This window comes from Mobula hypostoma, chromosome 28 (assembly GCF_963921235.1).
Source record: "Mobula hypostoma chromosome 28, sMobHyp1.1, whole genome shotgun sequence".
Lineage (NCBI taxonomy): Eukaryota > Metazoa > Chordata > Chondrichthyes > Myliobatiformes > Myliobatidae > Mobula > Mobula hypostoma.
This window is the reverse complement of record NC_086124.1, coordinates 15,246,144-15,272,524: the sequence shown is the minus strand read 5'-3', so window position 1 is coordinate 15,272,524 and position 26,381 is coordinate 15,246,144. Positions and strand designations below refer to the sequence as shown.

The window sequence follows — 26,381 nt, the reverse complement described above, 5'->3', positions numbered from 1 at the left end:
TTCCTGCCTCTATCTTATCTACCCCTTCCATAATATTCTATGTTTCTCCTCTCGTTGTTCTGAATTCCAGCCAGTACAGTCCCAGGTAACTCAATCTCTCCTCAAATTCTAACCCACCTCATCTCTGGAATCAACCTGGTGAACCTCCTCTGCACCACCTCCAAAGCCAATGTATCCTTCCTCAAATAAGGAGACCAGAACTTCATGCAATACTTCAGATGTGGCCTCACCAGTACCCTGTACAATTGCAGCATAACCTCTCTGCTCTTAAATTCAATCTTTCTAGCAACGAAGGCCAACATTCCATAAAATGCTGGAGGAATTCAGCAGGTCAGGCAGCATCTAGGGAAAGGAATGAAGAGTTGACTTTTCAGGCTGAGACCCTTCATCGGGACTCGTGTTTAAAAAGACTCACATCTATTTGAATGTCTATTACATAAGGGTGAAGAAAGTTCACTACGTCATAGAAGGATCATCAGTACAGAAAAGCTGATACAAATACAAAAAGGTCAGCATTGGCAAAAAAGGATTTGGAATGGGAATTCAGCAGGACAGGCAGCATCTATGGAAAAGAGTAAATGTTTCGGACTGAGAGCATCAGGACTGGAAGGGAAGGGGGAAGAAGTCACAGTAAGAAGGTAGGGGAGAAGGAAAAGAAGTAGTACAAGGTGGCAGGTGATAGGTGAAACTGAGCTCTTTACCTCACCCCCCCTCCCAGTTTCGCCTAAACTTCTTCCTCCCCTCCCCCCATCTTCTTACTCTGATCTCCTCTTTCTTTCCAGTCCTGATCAAGGGTCTCGGCCTGAAATGCCGACTGTTTATGCGTTTACACAGATGCTGCCGGGCCTGCTGAGTTCCTCCAGCACTTTATATGTGTTGCTTTGGATTTCTAGCTTCTGCAGATTTTCACGTTTGGAATGGGAATTGCCATTTGCACTGGGTGAGAATGCGTAACGATAATGTTGTTGGGGTGATTTGGCTGGAGGAGGATGTAGAGGAAGGGAAGTACAGCAAAGAGGGATTTGATGGTCAAAGTAATTAACAAACCCTGTTCAGAACATTTTGTTCTCAGGTGACCTTACAGACTTTGCAGTCTGATTCCCACATTTTTAAATTTAGTTTCAAAAGGATGAAACTATCTTCAACTTGGAATCAGACTTTTGCAAGTGTAACCCTTCCCTCTCCATCCCCAGTGAGGATAATTTGAAAATAATCCCTGAAATACTAAATGAATCATATTTTGTTATTGAAGCAAAGAACATGAATGGCACTGGGTACATTTTACTGCCGAACTTGTCCAGTCAATGAAGAAAGGAAGATTTAAAGATTAGCTTTATCTGTCACATGTACATCAAAATACACAGTGAAACCCATTGTTTGCAGCAACTCAAATCAGTGCTGGGGGCAGCCTACAACTGTTACCATGCTTCTGGTGCCAATATAGCATTCCCACAATTCACTGACATTAACCGGTACATCTTTGGAATGTGGGAGGAAACCCACATGGTCATGAGGAAAATGTACAAACTCCATACAGACACAGTGGGATTTGAACTCTTAACTGGTGATCACTAGCTCTGTAACATGACTGCAGTAATCGCTATGCTGCTGTGACACATTATATTTCAAGTAATTACACTTCATATGTTTGAAATAGTCACTATATTTGAAGCCTAGTGTAGAATCAGATGGATGACATTTGCCTGAAAGAACTACCCAGCCTACATCCCTTGCCAGTTCTTTGTAAGTTACGTTAAGCCAGGGATAGTAGGGTGGAGAAGCGTCTCTACCAAAGGAGGTGTAAGGCACTCCTTCCCTCCGCTAGCCTGCAGGTCACCCTTGGATCAGGTGCAGCACCCATTTAGCCCCCCAGTCAGGGACACATGAAGCCATGGGGGCAGGTGGAAGGTCGTACGAACAGCTGGTGCAGATCACAAGTCCTGGTTATGCGACCACTGACGCCAGGCAGACAATCTCTGAAGAGTATTGTTAATGGCTGGGAGTCACCCATCTTGTAAAGACACTGCCCAGAAGATGGCAATGGCAAATCACTTCCGTAGAAAAATTTGCAAAGAACAATTATGGTCACGGAAAGACCGTGATCACCCACATCATACGACATGGCACATAATGAAGTAACAAACAATGTCAGGGACTTCAGCTCCAGATACATTTCCTCCTCTACTACCCTTTCAGGCCTCCTCACCATCCTCTTTCTGCTGAACTCTCCCACATCACCAGGCCTCCGAGTAAAAAACTAAGAATTGTCTAATCTTTCCTTTGTGCCTATGCATTCAGATTTCTGATCTGGCTGGTAACAGAAATAGATCTATCCTATCCACTAATAGATGGGCCAATCAGCTTTATGTATCTCAATTAAACTTCCATAGAACCATAGAACCATAGAAACTACAGCACAGAAACAGGCTTTTTGGCCCTTCTTGGCTGTGCTGAACCATTTTCTGCCTAGTCCCACTGACCTGCACGCGGACCATATCCCTCCATACACCTCCCATCCATGTATCTGTCCAATTTATTCTTAAATGTTAAAAAAGAACCCACATTTACCACCTCGTCTGGCAGCTCATTCCATACTCCCACCACTCTCTGTGTGAAGAAGCCCCCCCCAATGTTCCTTTTAAACTCCCCCCCCCACCCTTAACCCATGTCCTCTGGTTTTTATCTCCCCTTGCCTCAGTGGAAAAAGCCTCCTTGCATTCACTCTATCTATACCTATCATAATTTTATATACCTCTATCAAATTTCCCCTCATTCTTCTACGCTCCAGGGAATAAAGTCCTAACCTATTCAACCTTTCTCTGTAACTGAGTTTCTCAAGTCCCAGCAACATCTTTGTAAACCTTCTGTGCACGCTTTCAACCTTATTAATATCCTTCCTGTAATTTGGTGACCAAAACTGAACACAATACTCCAGGTTCGGCCTCACCAATGCCTTATATAACCTCATCATAACATTCCAGCTCTTATACTCAATACTTTGATTAATAAAGGCCAATGTACCAAAAGCTCTCTTTACAACCCTATCTACCTGTGATGCTACTTTTAGGGAATTTTGTATCTGTATTCCCAGATCCCTCTGTTCCACTCCACTCCTCAGTGCCTTACCATTAACCCTGTATGTTCCACCTTGGTTTGTCCTTCCAACGTGCAATATCTCACACTTGTCTGTATTAAACTCCATCTGCCATTTTTCAGCCCATTTTTCCAGCTGGTCCAAGTCCCTCTGCAGGCTCTGAAAACCTTCCTCATTGTCTACTACACCTCCAATCTTTGTATCACATTTTACCACATTATCATCCAGATCATTGATATAGATGACAAATAACAATGGACCCAGCACTGATTCCTGTGGCACACCACTAGTCACAGGCCTCCACTCGGAGAAGCAATTCTCTACTACCACTCTTTGGCTTCTTCCATTGGGCCAATGTGTAATCCAATTTACCACCTCTCCATGTATACCTAGCGACTGAATTTTCCTAACCTCCCATGCGGGACCTTGTCAAAGGCCTTACTGAAGTCCATGTAGACAATATCCACTGCCTTCTCTTCATCCACTTTCCTGGTAACCTCCTCGAAAAACTCCCAATAGATTGGTCAAACATTACCTACCACGCACAAAGCCATGTTGACTCTCCCTAATAAGTCCCTGTCTATCCAAATGCTTGTAGATTCTGTCTCTTAGTACTCCCTCCAATAACTTACCTACTACCGATGTTAAACTTACTGGCCTATAATTTCCCAGATTACTTTTCAATCCTTTTTTAAACAATGGAACAACATGAGCCACTCTCCAACCCTCTGGCACCTCACCTGTAGACAGCGACATTTTAAATATTTCTGCCAGGGCCCCTGCAATTTCAACCCTAGTCTCCTTCAAGGTCCGAGGGAACACCCTGTCAGGTCCCGGGGATTTATCCACTTTAATTTTCCTCAAGACAGCAAGCACCTCCTCCTTTTCCATCTGTACAGTTTCCATGATCTCACTACTTGTTTCCCTTAATTCCATAGACTTCATGCCAGTTTCCTTAGTAAATACAGATGCAAAAAACCTATTTAAGATCTCCCCCATTTCCTTTGGTTCCACACATAGCCGACCACTCTGATCTTCAAGAGGACCAATTTTATCCCTTACAATCCTTTTGCTCTTAATATACCTGTAAAAGCTCTTTGGATTATCCTTCACTTTGACTGCCAAGAAAACCTCATGTCCTCTTTTAGCCCTACTGATTTCTTTCTTAAGTATTTTCTTGCACTTCTTATACTCCTCAAGCACCTTATTTACTCCCTGCTTCCTATACATGTCATACAACTCCCTCTTCTTCTTTATCAGAGTTGCAATATCCCTTGAGAACCAAGATTCCTTATTCCTATTCACTTTGCCTTTAATCCTGACAGGAACATACAAATTCTGCACTCTCAGAATTTCTCCTTTGAAGGCTTCCCACCTACCGATCACATCCTTGCCAGAGAACAACCTGTCCCAATCCATGCTTTTTAGATCCTTTCTCATTTCTTCAAATTTGGCCTTCTTCCAGCTAAGAACCTCAACCCTAGGACCAGATCTATCCTTGTCCATGATCAAGTTGATTCCTTCAGTCTTTCCAAATAAATCAATCCAACTTCCTCCTCTAAAAGTTTTAAATATTGGCAAGGATCTCAGAAAGATTCAATGCAAATATATTTTTACTGTAAGGTGATAAAATCCGTATATAGTTTGAGAACATGTTCACCCAGTACATGTCCTCTTCTCATTGTTACCATCAGGAAGGAGGTATCAAAGCCTGAAGGCACACACTCAACAATTCAGGAACAGCCTCTTCCCCTCTGCCAAAGGATTTCTAACTGGACATTGAACACATGAATACTAGCTCAAGTGAACCAAGTCACCAGAGATAAGTACTGGTAGATATGAGATTGTCTATTTATTTGGCATTCTATGGAGACCCCTTCGGAGGAAGGCGGTCTGCTTGACCCAACACCACGTTATATTTTATGTGCTAAATGCATCCACAATGCTTTCTTTGAACTACACACAAATTTCACACCTCCCACTTCGCACACACATTACAGACATCTAAATGCATTTTAATCAGCCTTGTCTGTTCTTCACATTGACTGTGATTCATGGCTTTTAGGAACCAACTGTCCAGAGCAGCATTTTAAATTTAATCTACAGTCCATATTCAGATCTGAAGATTGTTGGCTGAAGAAAGTTCCTGAAGTTATTTGCTATATGTTCTAACCCCCAAAGCACTCTAACACCACCAACCTTGCCTGTCGGCAACCCTGTACAAAGTACTAGTCAAGCTGATCAAAAAAAATAAGATCTCAAAAAGAAATACCAAGTGAAGAAGTGGGTAATAAACACAAGAAATTCTGCAGATACTGGAAACCCAAAGGAATGCACATACACAAAATGCTGGAGGCCCCTCGGCCCAAAACGTCAACTGTTTATTCATTTCCATAGATGCTGCCTGACCTGCTGAGTTCCTCCAGCATTAGAACTGGGTAATAACAAAAGACACTAATCCAACTGGGTAAATTCATTGTGGTGAGAGTGAGGAGTAGTGAACAGTTAAAACATGCCTGGAGCCCCAGGACATGATTAAATGGAAGCACAACTCAACGTCAGATATGGAAGAAATCACAATAGCGATGAAGCTCGGTTATGTAGCTGCCTGGTGGTGAAGTGGCATCAGCACCGGACTTTGAGGCCAGTGGTCCCGGGTTCGAATCCAGCCAGCTCCTTGCACGCTTTCCATCCGTGCTGGAATGAGTGTAGAGCTCGCAACTCAGCTGGCTAATAAAAACAGACAAAACACTGAAGAAACAGCAACATTGCCACTCGATGTGCCACAAGGCGCAGAACAAATCAGACATAGGTTAGTGCAGAAGTAGTATCTTAGATACTTACCATAAATACTAGCATTTCATACTCCTGATCTACATTTTCAGGATTTGTGAGATGTGATTTGAACAAGTTAAAAAAAAATTATGAGCTGCATATAAAAACTGCAGTTAAAAATTATATCTTTTATTTATTGATTGATTGAGATACAGCTTGGAATAGGCCCTTCCAGCCCTTTGAGCCAGGCTGCCCATTAATCCCCTGATTTAATCCGAGCCTAATGACGGGACAATTTACAATGACCATCCGGTACATCTTTGGACTGGGGGAAACCCACACGGCCATGGGGAGAATGTACAAATTCCTTATAGGCAGCGATGGGAATTGAACCCGGTCACTGCTACTGTAAAGCATTGTGCTAACCACTATGCTGCCAGAGGCCCGCGTATGTTTCAAACACTGTTAATGTATTGACGACTGCTGACAGTACTACAGCACAGAAACAGGCCCTTCGGCCCACCTAGTCCATGTTGAGCTGTTATTCTGCGTAGTCCCGGCGACCTGCACTGGATCATAGTCCTCCATCCCCTCCTACCCATGTACATATCCAAACTTGTCTTAAATGTTGCAATCGAACTCACATACTACTCCAAGAGATTCAAATTTACTTGTCCTAGTAATGGGAGATGAAGGTGACAGATTACCACTCAGTTTCCACAAGTCACAGGAGATCTAAAGTAAAGGTGCCTGGCTGAGAGAACAAAGACTCCTGCACTGGCTCATATGCAGGATATTGAGAATAAACTGGAAGGCCGGTAAGGTAGACTCAAGTTGTTACCTACCCAATAACAATATTCATCTAAGTTTGAATCCCTGTCAATTATTAATTTTATATATATAACTGAGAAAAGCCCATGTAGACAGACAGTATCTTTTTTCCACAAGGCTGGAATGTCTAATACCAGAAGGCACGCATTTGAGATGAGAGGGGATTGAATTCAAAAGGAGATTTGAGGGGGGGGTAAGTTTTACCTAGAGAGTACTTACTCAGCTCTCCGCTGAACTCTGGGCCTTGGGCTATTTTTGTGGACTTCAGTTCAGAACACTATTTGCTTGCAGTTTGCATGATTTGGTTTTTTTTTCCTCTCTGCACGTTGGGAGTTTCATGGCTGCCTTTTGGGAGACAAATCTCAAGGCTGCCTAATGTATATGTGACAAGATTGAAATCTGTTCAATTTAGTTATAGTAATTGTTCAAATAATTTTTTTAAAAAGTTAAAATAATTTATTTAATATGAATATCATTTCACATTGAGAAAAGAAAAGGGATATTACTTGAAAAACATGCAAATGTGTTTAGTTGAAAATTCTGAGAATCTGTATGCAAGGTAATCCTTTATAGTATTGAGCACTGAATCTGTCATCGACTTGTAAGGACTTGCATTCAATCTTCGGTCCGCGCTTGATTATTCATACCCGCCAGAATGCCTGGAGTGGGGCAGTAGATGACATTCTCATTCCATAAAGTGACTGATGCATGATCATAGCATATTTAATGTTTCATTTGCTATATCCCTTCAAGGGTACTACATATACATACTTTGATAATACATGACTGTATTTTGAATGCACAGCCCGAGGTGGTGGTAGAGGCAGATACATTAAGGATTTTTAAATGACAATTAGATAGTGTCACATGACCAGCAACAATGAATATAGAATTGAGTCTGGTTTTATAAAAACAAACAAATATTTATTAAACTTTGCTCAAAAAATAGCGAAATGCATTTAAGCGACTAACTTAACTGGAAGTTAACTGCTATACGGCAACTCTGGAACAGTTCTTAAAAGGGTAAATGTGAAAACAGTTCTTAAAGTGGTAAATTCGAACACAGTTCTTAGAATGGTAAATTCAAAAGTCCGAGAGATTTATACAGTCAATTAGGAGAGACTTTCCTGAAGTAAAGAATTCCTCGAAGACGTGTCGTTACTGCTGATCCCAGCCGGAACCTGCCTTGTCTGCAGGATTCACGACGACGGAAATAAAGTGGTTTAAAGGAACTGACCTTTTCCTCTGGCGAATAAACACTGCACTATCCTTCCTACTTTAGCAGGGAATATCTCAGTTGCAGGTCACTTTTTCTTGAACGAAGATTCAATAAAGATCGATCCTCTCCAAAACCACTTTTCTCGAGTCGGCGAATTCCTGTATTTTGGTAAGGTCTTCACTCTCCAATACTACTTACAATAGAAAGTAGAACTCCACTTTAAAACAGAACTGCGTCATAAGCCAAATACGCAGCAAGACGGAGTATCTAACACAAAACTAAACTGAAAACTAACTAAATGCATCACCAGGGGTCTCCCTTTTATATACCTGTTGAGAACAGGTCATCATGTGACTTCACTGGCGGGAAAATTACATCATATGACCTCTGCAAGACCATTACATCATCCTCATAAGACAGTCACAAGATATCCATGAAGTATGTAACAATAGGAATGGGAGGGATATGGACCTTGTATAAGCAGAAGCAATTAGTTTAGTTAACCATTTGATTACTAATTTAATTGGTTCTGCACAACATTTTAGGCCAAGGGGCCTGTTCGTGTGCCGTACTGTGTTCTATGCTCCACTCTAATAATCTGGGAGAAAAAATTAAGAGTCTTTGGTTTCTCGATCGAAAAAAAACCTGGTACATCTGCACCTCTGGACGATAAATGACGATTGACCCACAAGGCCAGCATTGGAAAGTAAAATAATCCAGTGAAAATATTTGAATTATTAACACAAGTTGAATCAAGTAAATTAATCCCGCCAATGCATGGAAGATGATATATTAAAAACCAGAATCCAATCCTATATTACACATAATACAATGTACTAAAATTGTTCCAAGATATGATAGCCATTCCATAAATGTACAATTTTCTTCTTCTGTTGTATTATATTTCTGAAAAATAAATCAAACTAACCATTTGTAATCAAGTGAAATAAAATTCTTTTTTCCCCCCAGTATCTGGTTTGTTATCATTCACTTTATTCAACTAGCAGAAAATGGAATGAGGACAATAGATCAATAGATAATTAATTTTATGACTGAGAAACAGCTTATTTCAATTTTGAGCTCCCTGAGCTTGTTGTGAATACCTGATAATTGTGTGCACCTTAAAGCGACAGGGTTGTAAGAAAGGAAAAGCCAAAACTTTTGGTATTGTTTTGCCTACTGCAGCTGTTCCATAAGACCACAAGACATGGGAGCAGGATTAGGCCATTTGGCCCATTGATCTGCTATGCCATTCAATCATGACTGATTTACTATCCCATTCTCCTGCCTTCTCCCCATAACCTTTGATGCCTTTACTAACCAGGAACCTATAAACCTCCACCTTAAATACACCTAATGACTTGGCCGCCACCGTTGTCTGTGACAAAGAAGTCCACAGAATCAACACCCTCTGCTGAAAGAGATGCCTCCTCATCTCTGCCCTTCTAGTCTGAGGCTGCGCCCTCTGGTCCTAGACTCCCCCACATCCTTTTCACATCCATTTTATCCAGACCTTTGAATATTCTATAGGTTTCAATGAGATCCTCCTTAATTCATCTAAACTCCAGCAAGTACAGGGCTAGCATCATCAATGCGCCTCATACATTAACCCTTTCATTCCTGGGATCGATCAGTGACCTCCTCTGGACCCTCCCTAATGCCAGCACATCCTTTCTTAGGTAAGAAGCCCAAGGTTAGTGGTCCAATTAAACACTCATCGTCATTATGTATCGTGTCATATGACGTGGACAGGCATGGTCCTTGTGACCGTGATTGTTCTTGGCAATTTTTTCCACAGAAGTGGTTTGCCATTGCCTTCTTCTGGGCAGTGTCTTTAACAAGCCAGGTGAACCCCCAGCCATCATCAATACTCTTTCGAGAGTATGACCTCCGCCTGGTGTCAGTGGTCGCATGACCCGGATTTGCGATCTGAACCAGCTTACTCATACGACCATCCACCACCTGCTCCCATGGCTTCATGTGACCCTGATCGGTGGGAGGGGGGAGGGACTAAGCAGGTGCTACTCCTTGCCCCAGGGTGACCCCTAGGCTCATTCTGCGGCAAGGTGTAACACACTGATGAGGGAGAGGGAGAAGTGGAGAGTCCATCATCGTGCCCGACGCTGGCCCCCTGGGCCTGACTTGACGTAGTAATAGTAATAATAGTAGTAGTAGTAATAGTAGACCCATAGGCTAGTGGAGGGAAGGTGCATCTTACACCTCTTTTGGTAGGAATGTACCCCAACACCCAAAACACTACCCAGTAATAATGCAGCAAGCAAAAATCTTATCTACTGGCATAAACCAGCATGCAAGTTTTTTTAAAAGTTATTCATTGACTGGATGTGGGCGTCGCATTTATTAAAAGCTAGCATTTATTGCCCATCCCAATTTTTTAAAGAGCCAATCACATTGCTGTGGGTCTGGCGTCACATATGGCCAGACCAGGTAAGGACAGCAGGATCCCTCCCCTAAAGGACAGTAGCGAACCAGACAGGTTTTCACGACAATCGACATGGTTTCATGGTCAGATATTTTTACTGAATTCAAATTCACCACCTGCCATGGTGGGATTTGAATTCACGTCGCCGGCATATAACTGGGTCTCTGGATTACTGACCCAGTCGTAATTACCACTATGCCAAAACTCCCCATAAAGTGACAATACAATCTACTAATGAAACTCCATTGTTACCTTCCACGTTACTCCACACATCATTTCCACAGATTCTCATTGTAACATGTCTACGTAGCCCTCTCACCAGGGTTGGTATAAAAACCTGGCTCACTAGCTAACTCTGCTGACAGCCACATGGTTCAGCAGTAAGAAGACCACCTAAGCAATTCCAAAGCAATGTACGCCCAGGGTCGGTATGATTTGGGGTTCAACAAAACAGGAAAGTTAGGATGTTCCAATTGAGGAACATTGATTGTAATGAATGCTGTGTAAATACTGCCCCATACACAGTTATCATTCGCCAGGAAATGACGGATTGTACATCAGATAAAAGTACAAAGGAATCAGAATCAGGTTTATTATCACCGGCATGTGTCGTGAAATTTAACTTAGCAGCAGCAGTTCAATGCAATACATAATAAAGAAGAAGAAGGAAAAAAAATAACAATAATAAGTAAATCAATTACAGTATACACATTGAATGGATTAAAAATCATGCGAAGAACAGAAATAATATCTATTAAAAAAAGTGAGGTAGTGTTCACAGGTTCAATGTCCATTTAGGAATCAGATGGCAGAGGACAAGAAGCTGTTCCTGAATCACTGAGTGTGTGCCTTCAGGATTCTGTACCTCATACCTGATGGTAACAGTGAGAAAAGGGCATGCCCTGGGTGCTGGGGGTCCTTCATAATGGATGCTGCCTTTCTGAGACACCACTCCTTGAAGGTGTCCTGGGTACTCTGTAGGCTAGTACCCAAGATGGAGCTGACTAAATTTACAACCCTCTGCAGCTTCTTTCGGTCCTGTGCAGTAGCCTCTCCCCCTCATACCAGACAGTGATGCAGCCTGTCAGAATGCTCTCCATGGTATATCTATAGAAATTTTTGAGTGTATTTGTTGGCATACCAGATCTCTTCAAAATTCCTAATGAAGTATAATCGCTGTCTTGCCTTCTTTATAACTGCATCGATATTTTGGGACCAGGTTAGATCCTCAAAGATCTTGACACTCAGGAACTTGAAGCTGCTCACTCTCTCCACTTCTGATCCCTCTATGAGGATTGGTATGTGTTCCTTTGTCTTACCCTTCCTGAAGTCCACAATCAGCTCTTTCGTCTTACTGACGCTGAGTGCCACGTTGTTGCTGTGACACCACTCCAATAGTTGGTATATCTCGCTCCTGTATGCCCTCTCATCTCCATCTGAGATTCTACCAACAACGGTTGCATCATCAGCAAATTTATAGATGGTATTTGAGCTATGCCTAGCCACACAGTCATGTGTATATACAGAGCAGAGCAATGGGCTAAGCACACACCCCTGAAGTGCGCCAGTGTTGATTGTCAGCAAGGAGGAGATGTTATCACCAATCTGCACAGATTGTGGTTTTCCGGTTAGGAAGTCGAGGATCCAATTACAGAGGGAGGTACAGAGGCCCAGGTTTTACCAAGTTTTCAACTTCAACAAACAGTTACAGAAAAAGAAAGCAACCCATTACAGTGCCGTCTAAACCAGTCTAAATGTGCACATAAACATCGGAGCTCATTTCTGGAGAAGTCGAGTGTATCATTTTACTCACGTGTTGAACCCACTGTCTGGGTGAAGGCACCCTCCACAGTCTGAATTTCCCTTGAAGATAATATCAAATGAATTGGCTCGCTCAGGAATATTGGCCCTTCCTCCTTGGAGCCATTCATCTGCACAGAGCACTTCTTATGACGGGGACTCTCCATTGAACAGCATTCTGCGGCATCTTCCCTTGTGATCTGCTCCGCAGCTCCTGCCAAAAGGTCCGCAAGTCAAACTACTGTTCTTCAAAAATCTGCTCCCACTCAGCTCTCTCAGATGTTCCACTGGGCAGAAAGATACGACATGAACCAAGACAACCGCAATTGGCTGACACCACATTCTTAAGTTGGACATCATGGCTCCTTATCTTTAGCCGAAGCCAAAACACTCTTATTAGCAAGACACACTGCTTTTACAGAAAACTGCTAAAATAAAAATAGCTCACAACATAGCAGTAGGAATCTTACCCAGGGCATTACATCTAGAAGACAGGGTAAGTAAGCCCAAGTATTACAAATGAGTAATACACACTGTTTACAATAATTGTAAGTGTCTATTGGTGTCTTTTTTTTAATTAATTTTTTATGCGTTTCTACAATACAGCAACAAAAAAAACCATCAACAAAATGGAAATTTATACAACATGAAACAAACGTGTCCAATGTATAATTCATAACAGTAAGGAAAAAGCACCCAAAATAAATTCATATAAAATTAGTGTTCTCCCCACCCTCCCACAATAAAGCCCCAGGCCAACCATTTCTATGTATTAAAGAAAAAGTAATTGCAGCATTCAACCCCATAGAGTTGTAGATATATATTTAAAAAAGAAAATATAATGCCAACTACCAAAACTATAATGTAATTCACAACAAAAAACCGTAAAACTTACAGGAAAAAAAAAGCTGAAAGTATGGGATTGTAATACAAAAAAAAAGGATAGACTTAATCTAAAGAGGAATTATGAAAGTATTCAAGAAAAGGTCCCCACACCTTATGAAACTTTATGTCCGAATTAAGAAGGGAATAATGAACCTTTTCAAGGTCTAAGCAGGACATAATATCATTAAGCCATCGAGCATGAGTGGGTGGGGCAGCATCTCTCCACCTAAGAACTAACCGTCTAGCAAAAGATAATGTTCGATGTTTAGTCGGACTCAAGCGCATGTCTACTTCACCCAAGGTGCCAAAAAGAGCAATCAGAGGGTTAGGTTCTAAGTGGCAATTAAGAATATGGGATAGAGTTGAAAAAACTTCTCTCCAGAATTTCTCTAGACTAGGGCAGGCCCAGTACATTTCGATAAGAGAAGCCTCGGCCCATTTACACTTATCGCAAACGGGACTAATGTCAGGGTAAAACCGCGATAATTTAGTCTTAGACACGTGAGCCCTATGTACAACCTTGAACTGCAAAAGGCAGTGGCTGGCACATAGAGAGGTTGAGTTAACTGACTTCAGAATTGAATCCCAAACCGCATCAGATAAGGAAATACTTAAATCATGCTCCCAGGCAGTTCTAATTTTATCGAAGGGGGCACGCCTCAAGGTCACTAACTTATCCCGAATAGCAGATATTAAACCTTTACCCAATGGATTAAAGAAACAGGTCTACAACGTTTTTCTCAGGCATCTGAGGAAAGTTTGAAATTAAAGGGTTAATGAAATGTCTAATTTGAAGATATCTAAAGAAATGAGTATTAGGTAGATTAAACTTTCCAGACAGTTGTTGAAAAGTTGCAAAACGATTACCTATGAAAAGATCTTCAAAGTGCCTAATACCCTTTCTGTACCAATCATGAAATGTTGAATCCCGCATAGAAGGCAGGAAAAGATGATTGTGTAAAATAGGGCTAGCAAGAGAGAAACCATGAAGGCCATTATATTTTCTGAACTGAGCCCATATTCTCAGAGTATGTCTAATAAGAGGATTAACAATTAGTCTAGGCAAATGACAGGGAAGTGCGGATCCAAGAAGTGTAGAAATAGAAAGATCCTTACTAAAATTCAATTCCATTGCCACCCATTTTGGGCAGTCAGACTGATTATGGAAGACCAAAAAATAAGACAATGAATATTGGCTGCCCAATAAATTGGTGTCTTAAAAACAATCTGCACAGTGTTACATCCTGTACCAATGGTAGATATCGACACGTACATTAAGAAAAGTTTGCAAATACCGTTAGTAGCATTAAGGTAAGTTTGCTTTCATAGCAAATCAAAAGCAAGAAATAAAACAACAATGTACCCAATATGAGATACAGGTGCTCAGATTGTCTGGTTTAAACAGAAGTGCATAAGCAGCACTTACAGCCACTGTGATGAAGTGTTTTGAGATGTTGGTGATGAAACATATCAACTCCTGTATGAGAAGCAACTTGGATCCGCTCTGATTTGCCTACCGGCACAACAGGTCCACAGCAGATGCCATCTCAGTGGCTCGTCACTCAATCCTGGAACATCTGGACAGCAACGATGCATACATCAGGATGCTCTTTATCGACTGCAAGTCGGCATTCAATATCATTATCCCCTCGAAACTAATCAATAAGCTTCAAGTCCTAAGCCTCAGTACTCCTTTGTGCAATTGGATTCTCGATTTCCATACTCGCAGATCCCAGTCAGTTTCAATCGGTAACAACATCTCCAAATACTCCATCAGCATAGGTGCATCACCAGGTTGTGTGCTTAGCCCCCTGCTCTACTTGCTTTACACGTATGACTCAGCACAGCTCCACCGCTATATTTAAGTTAGGCCGAATCAAAGGCAGCAATGAATCAGCATATAGGAGGGAGATTGAAAATCTGGCTGAGTGGTGCCACAACAACCTCTCACTCAATGTCAGCAAGACCAAGGAGCTGATTATTGACTTCAGGAGAAAATAAAAAGAGGTCCATGTGCCAGTCTTCATTGGGGTATAAGAGGTGGAGAGGGTCAGCAACTTTAAATTCCTTGATGTTAACATTTGAAAAGACCTGTCCTGGACCCAGCACGCAAGTACAATTGTGAGGAAACCACAGCAGTGGTTCTACTTCCTTAGAAGTTTGTGAAGATTCATCATGACATCTAAAACTTTGATAAACTTTTTCAACGTGTGGTGGAGAGTAAATTGACAGGTTGCATTACAGCCTGGTATGGAAACACCAATGCCCTTGAATGGAAAATCCTACAAAAAGTAGTGGATACGGCCCAGTCCATCAGGGGTTAGGCCCTCCGTCCCCACTGAGCGCATCCGCACAGAACGCTGTTGCAGAAAAGCAGCATCCATCATCAGGGACCACCATCACCCAGGTCATGCACTCTTCTCACTGCTGCCCTCAAGAAGGTAACACAGGAGCCTCAGGACTCACACCACCAGGTTCAGGAACAGTTATTACTCCTCAACAATCAGGCTCTTGAACTAGTGGGGCCAACTTCACTCTCCCCACCATTGAAATGTTCCCACAACCAATGGACTCACTTTCAAGGAATCAACATCTCATGTTCTTGATATTAATTGTTTATTTATTATTATTTTTTCTCCTTTTCTATTTGCACAATTTGCTGTCTTTTGCACATTGGTTGTTTGTCAAGTTGGATGTAGTCTTTCATTGATTCTATTATGGTTCTTGAATTTACTGAGAATACTCGCAAGAAAATGAATCTCAGTGTTGTATATGGTGACATAAATGTACGTTGATAATAAATTTAATTTGAACTTTGATTCCCAATACGTTACATAAAAATGCAGCAAAATATATTCTTTTCAGTCAAATGCTTGAATGTTATCTGTCGAAGATGAGTTTTAAATCTCTGTCTTTATAGTTGAATGATACAGAGAGAATGGATAATGTGTGAGATAGATAGGAATAAACGAAAAGTAAGCATTTATATTGGAAAGTTAGAGACAGGACTTACAAAAAATCCATTTAATACACATTTTCTACAGGTCTTCAAATTTCTACAGATGTACTGTTAGAGAGCATTCTAACTGGCTGCATCACCTTCTGGTAGGGGGTTGGGGGGGCTACTGTGTAAGATTGAAGCAAGCTGCAGAGAGAGTTGTAAAATTACTCAGCTCCATCATGAGCACTAACCTCTGTAGTATCCAGGGCATCTACAAGGAGCGGTGCCTCAAAAAGATGGTGTCCATCATTAAGGACCCACACCACCCAGGACATTCCCTCTTCTCAGTGCTACCATCAGGATGGAGGTACAGAAGCCTGAAGGCACACACTCAAAAATTCAGGAACAGCTTCTTCACCTCTGCCATCCAACTTCTGAATGGATAATGAACCCATGAACACTACCTCACTACTTCTTTAAATTTCTATTTTTGCTCCACTTATTTAATTTTTATAGATATAGAGACAGATAGGGAGTAGCAGAGGGGGAGGGGTGGGGGAGTGGAGAGTGATGGGAGGGATAGAGATAGAGAGATAGAGAGAGATGGAGAGAGATAGAGAGAAAGAGAGAAAAAGAGAGAGATAGAGAGAAAAAGAGATAGAGAGAGATAGAGATATACACAGTTTTCCCCTATATTATCATGTAGCGCATTGTATTGCTGCCGCAAAATTAACAAATTTTACAACATATGTCGGTAATATTAAACCCGATTCTGATTTTGATCTTCCAGGAGAGTAAGCAAGGAGGACTGAGAATTGGGAGGAGAGTGGAAAAATGAGGAAGGACATTTTCTGAGGGATGGTGCTCGGAGCGGGGGATTGGTTCAGAGGGAGAGAGCCGTGGATGTGGGTCCACAGAAGCGGGGAGAAGGAGGAGAGGTGGGGAGGGGGTTGAGTCGGAGTGGGAGTAGGGCCAGAGGAAGGGCAAGGCTGCTGCTCCGGGGGGGAACAGAGGATCTTTATCTGCGCGCTGCTGGATGTCGGTGCGGCTGCCTGCCGCAGCGTGAGGCCACAATGGAGGCGTTCGTGGGCACCTGGCGCCTGGTGGACAGCGACAACTACGACAACTACATGAGGGAGCTGGGTGAGTGGCGCCGCGACCTTGAGCCTTCCACAAACCGGATCGAGCTTCGGGAAATAACGAGCAGAAGCCCTCACCTCAACAGGTCGAGCGGCTCCTCGCCCGACCCGGCCTCATCCCCCGGTGACCCACGGCCCTTCACACCGGTTCCAGCCACTCCGGCGGTGGGGCGGACCATGCATCCTCTCTGGGCACCGTTAATCAATACTCACGGCGACGACGGTACTCTCACTGAATTAGTCCAGGTCCTCGGCATTCGCGGACAATGGAGACGCACGCTTCCCGCCCATACCACGAAGCCCGCTGACAATGATTTTAAGGAAGTCATTTGACATAATCTCTTCATCCAAACAACATCTCTGTATGTTTCAGCTGGTAAAAACCTTTAGGCGGAACCTTGTACAAACACACCCACCGTCCCAGCTCTGACCTCTGACCCCGGCCAGACATTAAACCCACACTCTAGACTCGGGCTCCTTCTGTAGACCTTCCCCTTTTCCTGACCCTAACTTCAAACCTATGTACCTGATTCTAGTGTTTCCCATCTTGACCAAGGCTGCGGCTGGTATATTTCTCTAAGTGCTAACACATCAAACTCAATCCAATAGCAAGCAGGATTGACTGGCATCTGGAGAAATGCCAATATTCCCAATTGGTCAATAGGCCAACTTCACCAGTACACAGATCTGGTGGCAAAATGTTTGTGGATGGTAAGAATTTAGTGTATGAATGCAGTAATTCTATATTGAGAGAACTTGCTGCTTTGTCATTCCACTTAACTGCATTTTGGGGTGGGGCTTGGGGCTTTGGAGCATTCTAAAATCTAAATAGTTAACACATTTTATTTATCTTACTTTATTTATTTATTGAGATAGAGTGTGGAGTTGGCCATTCGGCCAAGCCACACCACAACCCCGATTAACCCTAACCTAATCACGGGACAATTTACAATGACCAATTAACTTACCTGATACCGGTTTGGACTCTGGGAGGAAACCAGAGTGCCTGGGGAAAATCCACGCATTCCACAGGGAGAACGTACAAAGACTCATTATAGAATGGCACCAGAAATGAACTCTGAACTCCAGAACTGTAGTAACGTCATAAGCAACCTTGGCTTATATATTATATTTGATATAATATAAATGTGCTCAGTTATAATTCTAATAGAATTACCTACCTAGTGCTTATTAATTTAAAGGAAGCCCTCTTATAGTATTATTGAGGTCCTCTGTATTGTACAATGCTGCAGTTCCGGTTTGCACAAGGTAGATCTCTGTTCTATTTAAGTGTTTCTGTTTCCCAACTCAGGAATGGACTTTGCAGCTCGACAGTTGGGCAACGTCAATAAACCCACCCTGGTCATCAAAATGGATCGGGATGAGATTACTCTGCAAAACCTTAGCACCTTCAGAAGCACAGAAATTACTTTTGTTCTTGGCAAACCGTTCGACGAGCATACTTCTGATAACAGGAAATGCAAAGTAAGGTATTAGGAGGGTGTATTACGAATTCCCTAGTCGCCATATGATGTTTAAAAAGTCAGCAATATACAACACTGTGCCAAAGTCTTAGTCACATACGTGTAGCTAGGGTGCCTAAGACTTTTGCACAGTACTGTATTTTCAGTGTGGAGCGGAGAGCAAGTTTGTTAATCTGGCAGGAGTAAACGATGCTGGGAATGGAGAGTAGGAGCACTTCGTCTGAAGCAGTTGTAATTTGGTCCCGTAACAGGAAACTTAAGTGTATACGAGCAATTTTGAGATTTGAAAGAGACTGCCTAAAGGTTTGTAGAGGAGTCATCAGGAGTAAAGAACATAGAATATATTAGAGTACAGCACAGGAACAGGCCATTCAGCCTACAATGCTGTGCCAAACCAGCTAAAAAACAAATCAAAAACACCCAAACACTGATCCCTCCTACTTACTCCATGTCCATATCCCTCCATCTTCTTTACATCCATGTGCCTATCTGAATGTCTCTTAAAAGCCTCTAATGTATTTGCCTCTACCACCAGACCAGGCAGCACATTCCAGGCATCCACCACTCTCTGAGTAGAAAACTTACCCCTCACATCCCCCTTGAACCTGCCCCATCTCACCTTCAATGCATGTCCTCTAGTTTTAGACATTTCTACCCTGGAAAACAGTTACTCTCTGTCTACTCTATCTATGCCTCTCATAATCTTATAAAGCTCTATCAGATATCCCCCCCATGGCAGGTATGTTTATATAGAAAAAAAATTCCATCCAAGTTAGGATGAAAAACAAGATTACATGCATTGTTAAATACAACATTGCCAGAGCTAAGCACACCCAAAGCCAAGAAATTATATCAAAAGCTTGTGGTTCTACCACTCACATTTCTGAATGTTGGTGGACAATTAATAGAACAAACACAAAACAGGGCCCTTGGCCCACAATGTTCTGCCAATCTTAAAACCTACTCTAAGATCAATCTAACTCTTCCCTCCTACACATCCCTTCATTTTTCTGTCGTCAATGTGCCAGTATAAGAACTTCTTAAATGACCTGAATGTAAAGCAACACACATAAAATGCTAGAGGAACTCAGCAGGCCAGGCACCATTGCAGCTTTTATGGAAATGAATAAAAAGCAGACATTTCGGGCCGAGACCCTTCATCAGGACTGGAAAGGAAAGGGGAAGACACCAGAATAAAAAGCTGGGGGTGGGGGGAGGAGACGGAGGATAGCTCGAAGGAAGTGGGTAGGGAAGATAAAGGGCTGGAGAGGGAGGATAATCTGATGGGAGAGGAGAGTGGACCACAGGGGGAAAGGAAAGGAGGGGGGAGGTGATAGGCAGGTGAGAAGAGGTAAGAGGCCAGAGTGAGGAATAGAAGAAGAGGGGAGGGAAATTTTTTTTTACCGGAAGCAGAAATCGATACTCATGCCATGTATCTGCCTGCACCACTACCCCTGGCAGGGCTTTCTATGCACCCACCAGTCTGTGTTTAAAAAAAAACTTAACTCCAACATTCCTCCTGTACCCCCGCCCCCATCCAATCACCTTAAAATTATGCCCCCATGCTTATGGGAAAAATGTCTCTGGCTGTCCACTTGATCGATGCCTCTTATTACCTTGTACATCTCTATCAAATCACCCCTCATCCTCCTTTGTTCCAAATAGAAAAGCCCTAGCTCACTCAACCTATCCTCATAAGGTGGAGCTTCCATGAATATCTCCAATTTTGATGGTGGAGGTTCCATGAATATCTCCAACTTTGAATGTATAACTATAAAAGTGAAGCCAAAATGTTTTCTGTTCTTAGTTTGATGTGTTGGCTGCATATCCTTTCCCTGCCTCTGAAGATCCTAACCATCACAGACTGCAGCCAATTTAATTCACTCCATACAATCATAAGAAATACCAAGAGTACTGGCTCAGGAATGCCCATGGGACACAGGACAGTACAGCCAAGGGCTTCTGCTGCAGAATTGATGTGTTCTTGCCATGTTGTTCTAGGACAGTTGTAATACTGGGAACCACTTTACAATTATGTCCAACCAACACAGTAGTACAAACTTAATGCAACTGATTATTCCCTTGTCAGTCTTGGCTCAATCATTAGAATTTTACTGAATATGTACATCAAAAATGTTATCAGCTGTGAATAATCAGAATCAGGTTTAATATGTTGAGACATTTGTTAACTTTGTAGCAGCAGTACAATGCAGTATATGATAAATATAGAAAAGAAAAATCTGAATTACAGTAAGTATATTTTAAAGGTATCTGTTAGTCTTGCGAGACCATGGATCTGCACCTGGAAAGTCTTCACTCTCCAGGCCACAGGCCTGGTCAAGGTTGTATGGAAGACAGGCAGTTGCCCATGCTGCAAGTCTCCCCTCTCCACGACACCAATGTTGTCCAAGGGAAGGGCATTAGGACCCATACAGCTTGTCGCAGAGCAATGTGTGATTCAGTGCCTTGCTCAAGAACACAACACATGTTGCCTCAGCTAGGGCTCGAACTCACGACCTTCAGGTCACTAGTCCAATGCCTTAACCACTTGGCCACATGCCCACGTGGTAAGTATATATAAAATAGTTAAATAAGTAGTTCAAAAACAGAAATTAAAAAGTAGTGAGGTAGTATTCATGGTTCAATGGCCATTCAGGAATCGGATGGCAGAGGGGAAGAAGCTGTTCCTGGATCGTTGAGTGTGTGCCTTCAGGCTCCTGTATCTCCATCCTGATGGTAACAACGAGAAGAGGGCACATCCTGGTGATGGGGGTCCGTAATGATGGACGCCACCTTTCTGAGGCATCACTCCTTGAAGACGTCCTGGGTGCTACGGAGGCTAGTGCCCGTGATGGAGCTGAACCTGTAGCTTATTTCGATCCTGTGCAGGTGTCCCCCACCCCGCTCCCAAACCAGACGGTGCAGTAGTCCCCCACCCCACCCCCGTACCCGACAGTGATGCAGCCTGTTAGAACGGTCTTCATGGTACATTTGTAGAGATTTTCGAGTGCTTTCAAACCAAATCTCCTCAGCCACCTAATGAAATAAAGCTGCTGTGTGATAAGTTCACACCTTGACTCCACATGACCATTTTCCTGTAAGTATGCATAATATTTTTCATGTTAATATTACAGAATATTTACTTTTAATTCAGTAATTACTTTGTTCAGAATTAATTTGACTAGAAAATCTTGTCATTGAGTTCTTCTAACACAAAGACTGGGACTTTCTGTTTGCTGGGGACTGAGAGCTCATCTGTTTTAACTGCCCTAAGAAGATTAAGAATAATTTATTTGGCTGGGCAGGTAATTATTTTTAGTCACCATTCTATGCACATCCAACAGTTACAACTGTATTGTTTAGGTTTTTAGAGTTGGAGCATAGTTGGTGTCCTTGAAAACTGAAAACTAGTGGTCCAAAGGCTTGACCTTGCAACCTTTAGGGGTGCATGGTCTTATTTATATTTGTCTCCTGATTTTTCATGTTGGATGCATGTGACCCAAAGCAGTACTGCAGAGTCTAAACGGTCGATTGAAACCCGATGGGCGTTCGATTGTCGATCTTAAGCAAAACTGGGGAAAAATGTGCATATTATTTTGCAAATCATGTACCTTTGGGTATTCAATGCAAATTAAACTGAACTGTTATTTGCAGCTGTTTTAGTAGCCTGCTTACAAGTATATAAAGCCCTTGCAAAAAAAAACCACTGCATTTTTCAAACCTGCGATGGCTCGGCACTATTCTTGACTTTTAAAATAGGCACTAAAATGTTTACTCTGATCATTGTGGTCGTTGTTCCTCTCCGCGCCCTGTGGCACATCAGGTGGCACACTTGCCGGTTTTTTTAGCATTTTGTCTGTTTTCTTACGAGGCCAAGTTGCTAGCTCGACACTCAACTCAGCACGGATGGAACATGTGCAAGGAGCCGGTCAGATTCGAACACGGGACCCTTCACCTCCAAGTGTGGTGCAGATGCCACTACACCACCAGTTGGCAACTCTGATCATAAAGCAGCCAAAATCTACTCTACAGCTCAGTTTTACCAATGTGCCCACACACACATTGTTCTAATATAAATGGTTGTTATGAAATGGTAATATAAAGCACAGATCCTCAAAATCATAATATCTTGACATGTATAGTACTGTGCAAAAGTCTTATATACAGGGCTATAAGACTTTAGCACATTACTGTAGTAATTTTATGTATTGCACTGTACTGCTGCATCAAAAAAAAATTCATGACAAGTGTGAGTGATGATAAACCTGATTCTGATATGGGTCTCTATTGTGGACTGAGAGTGGGAAGGGGGCAGGGAGAGGGGAATCATGGTTGAGAAAAGGGGAAGGGAGCGGGAAGCACCAGAGAGACATTCTGTGGTGATCAATAAACCAATTGTTTGCAATCAAATGACCTGGCCTGGTGTCTCAGGGCTGGGTGTTCTGCACCCACACCAACCCCCTGCCCCTGGCACTCCTTCTCTGCCACCTGTTCCACGGCGCTCCACCCTCACCACTCCCAACATCCTTTCTTCCTTCCAGATTTACAAACTCACTCTCCGCTCCACGTTGACAAACATAGTCCTGTGCAAAAGTGAGGGCACCCTCGCGATATATATGTGCCAAAAACTTTGCATGGTGCTGTGCAGTAATTTCTGATGAGAATAATGCTTTTGTTAATTTAGTTCACAGTCAACTTTTTAAAAAAGCTGCGGTAATCTGAAACAAATGAGCGTTGACTGAAAAAGCAACTTGAAAAATGGTCAGAAGTCAGAACTTAACGCAACGATGTGTCTCCATATGAAATATGGAAGAGGTCTGGCCAAAGCTCATAACATTTATATTGGGCAACGTGTGGGGAACCATTGTGAGTGGAATATTTATCCGATTTATGATCTGCTGTGGAGTAATATGCTGGCTGTTGTACTTCCAGACAGTAGTAACATTTGATGGTAAAAAACTGACTCAGATGCAGAAATGGGACGGAAAACAAACAGCACTTGTCCGAGAAATCAAAGATGGAAAACTCATTTTGGTATGTGGAGGAGAGCAAGACTCACTTTTGTTTTGAAAGCTCTTTTAAGATATATACATTGCTCAGAGGTTAAGTTATTGCGTATATTCAGAGGTAATAAAGCTGGGTGCAGATTTTGGGAATGGTTCACGGTTTCAAAGGTCCTGATATCAAACCGAAGCTTTTCCAATCTTGTCCCAGTAATATGTTTTAGCTCAGCATTGGAAGCAAAATGTAAATTTGATTACTTCTCTGCTCAGTGGAGAAAAGAAGTGAGATCAATATGGTCCACTTGGATGGTCAAATTGTTAGTTCATCTATTCTAAGAACTGTGTTGGTCACTCTATATACACAAGAAAGTCTGTAGAACATAGAACAGTACAGCACAGGAACAGGCCCTTCAGCCCACAGTGTTGTGCTGTACCAGCTATAAAGCAAATCAAAAACACCCAAACACTAATCTCTCCTACCTGCACCATGTCCACATCCCTCCATCTACCTCACATTCATGTGCCTATCTAAACTTCTCTTAAAATGTATTAATGTATTTCCCTCTACCACCATGCCAGGCAGTGCATTCCAGATATCTACCACTCTCTAAATAAAAAAACTCACTTCCCCTTTGAACCTACCCCCTCTCACAGTCAATGCGTGCTCTCCGGCATTAGACATTTCAACCCTAGGAAATAGATTTTCCCTGTCTACTCTACGATACCTATGATAATCTTACAAATCTTATCAGATCTCTCCCCAGCCTCTGCCGCTCCAGAGAAAACAACCTAAGTTTAACCAGCCTCTCGTGATAGCACACGCCCTCTAAACCAGGCAGCATCCTGGTAAACCCCTTCTGCACCCTCTCCAAAGCCTCAACGTCCTTCCTATAGTGGAGTGACCAGAATACTCCAGACGTGGCCTAATCAGAGTTTTATAAAGTTGCAACATAACCTCCCGACTTGTGAACTCAATGCCTCAACTAATAAAACCATGAAATGCAGAGCACCACATACAAAATGCTGGACGAACTCAGCAGATCAAGCAGCATCTACAGAAAGGAATAAAGAATCAATGTTTTAAGTCAAGAACCTTCATCAGGGCTGCAAAGGAATAGGGTAGAAGCCAGAAAAAGACTGTGGGAGGAGGGGAAGGAGTACAAGTTGGAAGGTGATAGGTGGAGGGGAAGGAGGGATGAAGTGAGATGCTGGGAGATTTTTTTTATGTACTCCTGTAACTAGCAGTATATAGAGGAACTTTCATTCTCCCATAAAGGAACCAATTAAAATGTACCTTATGCTTGGAATTAGATTTAAACTGTGAAAAGTTTTGTTATCCAATAATTTTAATAGGTCATTTGATACTTTTTCTCTAGACTCTTACCTTTAACGATGTTGTAAGTGTTCGCACATATGAAAGAGAAGCATGAAGATACAATTTTTAGGTTATTTGCTGCAATTTCTGTTATTGGTTTCGCAGAGAGAAATGAGGTGTTATTGTACTTTTCATCTGTAATTCTTTTGAAAGACCTGAAAATGTATTGCAACTGCATTACATATTTAAGAACAATTGTCAGCTTCTGAATATTCTGCCCTCATTTGAAGTCCTTATCCTTCTACCAAATAATAAAGAACATGTTTCAAAATTGAAAGCTTCTTTCTGGTTCATGCAATTTAAAAAAAATATCCCACGTTGAAAACATGTTCCGCTGAAGAAGTTGTTTGGATTATAGTTCGTCTTTTTATTTATATTGTGGATCAATAAGTAATTGAGACAGTGGTGTTAAATAATTTATGAAATCAAATTATTTTATTGTATTGCTATATGCTGCATGGCACTTGGCAGAATATTGTACCCATTAACCTTTACAAATAGTATATGGAGACACAAGAGACTGCAGATACTGGCATCTGAGGCAAAAACCAAATTGCTGGAAGGACTCACTGAGTCAGAAGCATCTGTGGAGGGAAAGGTATGTTTAATATTTCAGTTTGAGATCTTGCATCAGTTCTGATTCCATCTGGAGAGTCTTCAACCTGATGACATGAAATCAATTTCTTCTGGTAAAATAAAAATTTCCTTTCCTCCTCCCCTTTTGTTCTATGCCCCACTCTGACTTCTTAACATCTTCTCACCTGCCTATCACCATCCTCTGGACAACCTCCTTTCTCTTATGGTCCACTCTCCTCTCCTATCATGTTCCTTCCTCTCCAGCCCTTTACCTTTCCCACCCAGTTGGCTTCACCTATCACCGTCCATTTTGACCTCCTTCCCCTCCCCACACCTTTTTATTCCGGTGTCTTCCCCCTGCCTTTCCAGTCCTGAAGAAGGGTTTCAACCCAAAATGTCGACTGTTCATCCCTCTCCATAGATGCTGCCTGACTTGCTGACATTTTGTGTGTGTTACTAGAGAGAAGAGAAGATAGGCAAGTATAAACAGGTGAGACAGGTTGGTAGATGGAAACAAAAGCAAAAACAAGAAGCTGGGCAGCTGGTGGGGAAGGTAGAGGCAGTGGCATCTGGAATGTTATTTGGAACCAGATTTTTTTTTAGCGTGTCGCACCAGATAGTCAGCCATTCTTGTCTGGCGTGTGGTGTCAGGATTGGTCTCTTTTCGGATTAACTGGGTCACGATATGAACGTTCCTGACTCAACCCTTGTTTTTTCTTAACAAGGCCGAGTGGCTAGCTCGATGCTCAACCCTGCATGGATGGAAAGCGCGCTCGGGGGTGGCCCGACTTGGATTCGAACTTGGGAGCCTTCGCT

The 26,381-nt window shown here is 42.3% G+C and overlaps 1 protein-coding gene across 2 annotated transcripts in view; it reads left to right on the top strand.

Annotated features, from left to right (window-relative positions):
- Positions 1 to 25,240, top strand: part of LOC134338784 (fatty acid-binding protein, brain-like) — a 33,340-nt gene extending 8,100 nt beyond the window's left edge. The window contains exons 1-4 of one of the 2 annotated variants that reach the window (XM_063034841.1): positions 16,589 to 17,131; positions 18,440 to 18,612; positions 23,544 to 23,645; positions 24,991 to 25,240. In XM_063034841.1, the coding sequence (XP_062890911.1) occupies positions 17,062 to 17,131; positions 18,440 to 18,612; positions 23,544 to 23,645; positions 24,991 to 25,044 (399 nt within the window). In that variant the 5' untranslated portion in view covers positions 16,589 to 17,061 and the 3' untranslated portion in view covers positions 25,045 to 25,240. Of the gene's footprint in view, positions 1 to 16,588; positions 17,132 to 18,439; positions 18,613 to 23,543; positions 23,646 to 24,990 lie in introns of those variants that run through there. The other variant, XM_063034843.1, reaches the window with a different exon arrangement.
- The last annotated feature ends 1,141 nt before the right edge of the window (positions 25,241 to 26,381 follow it).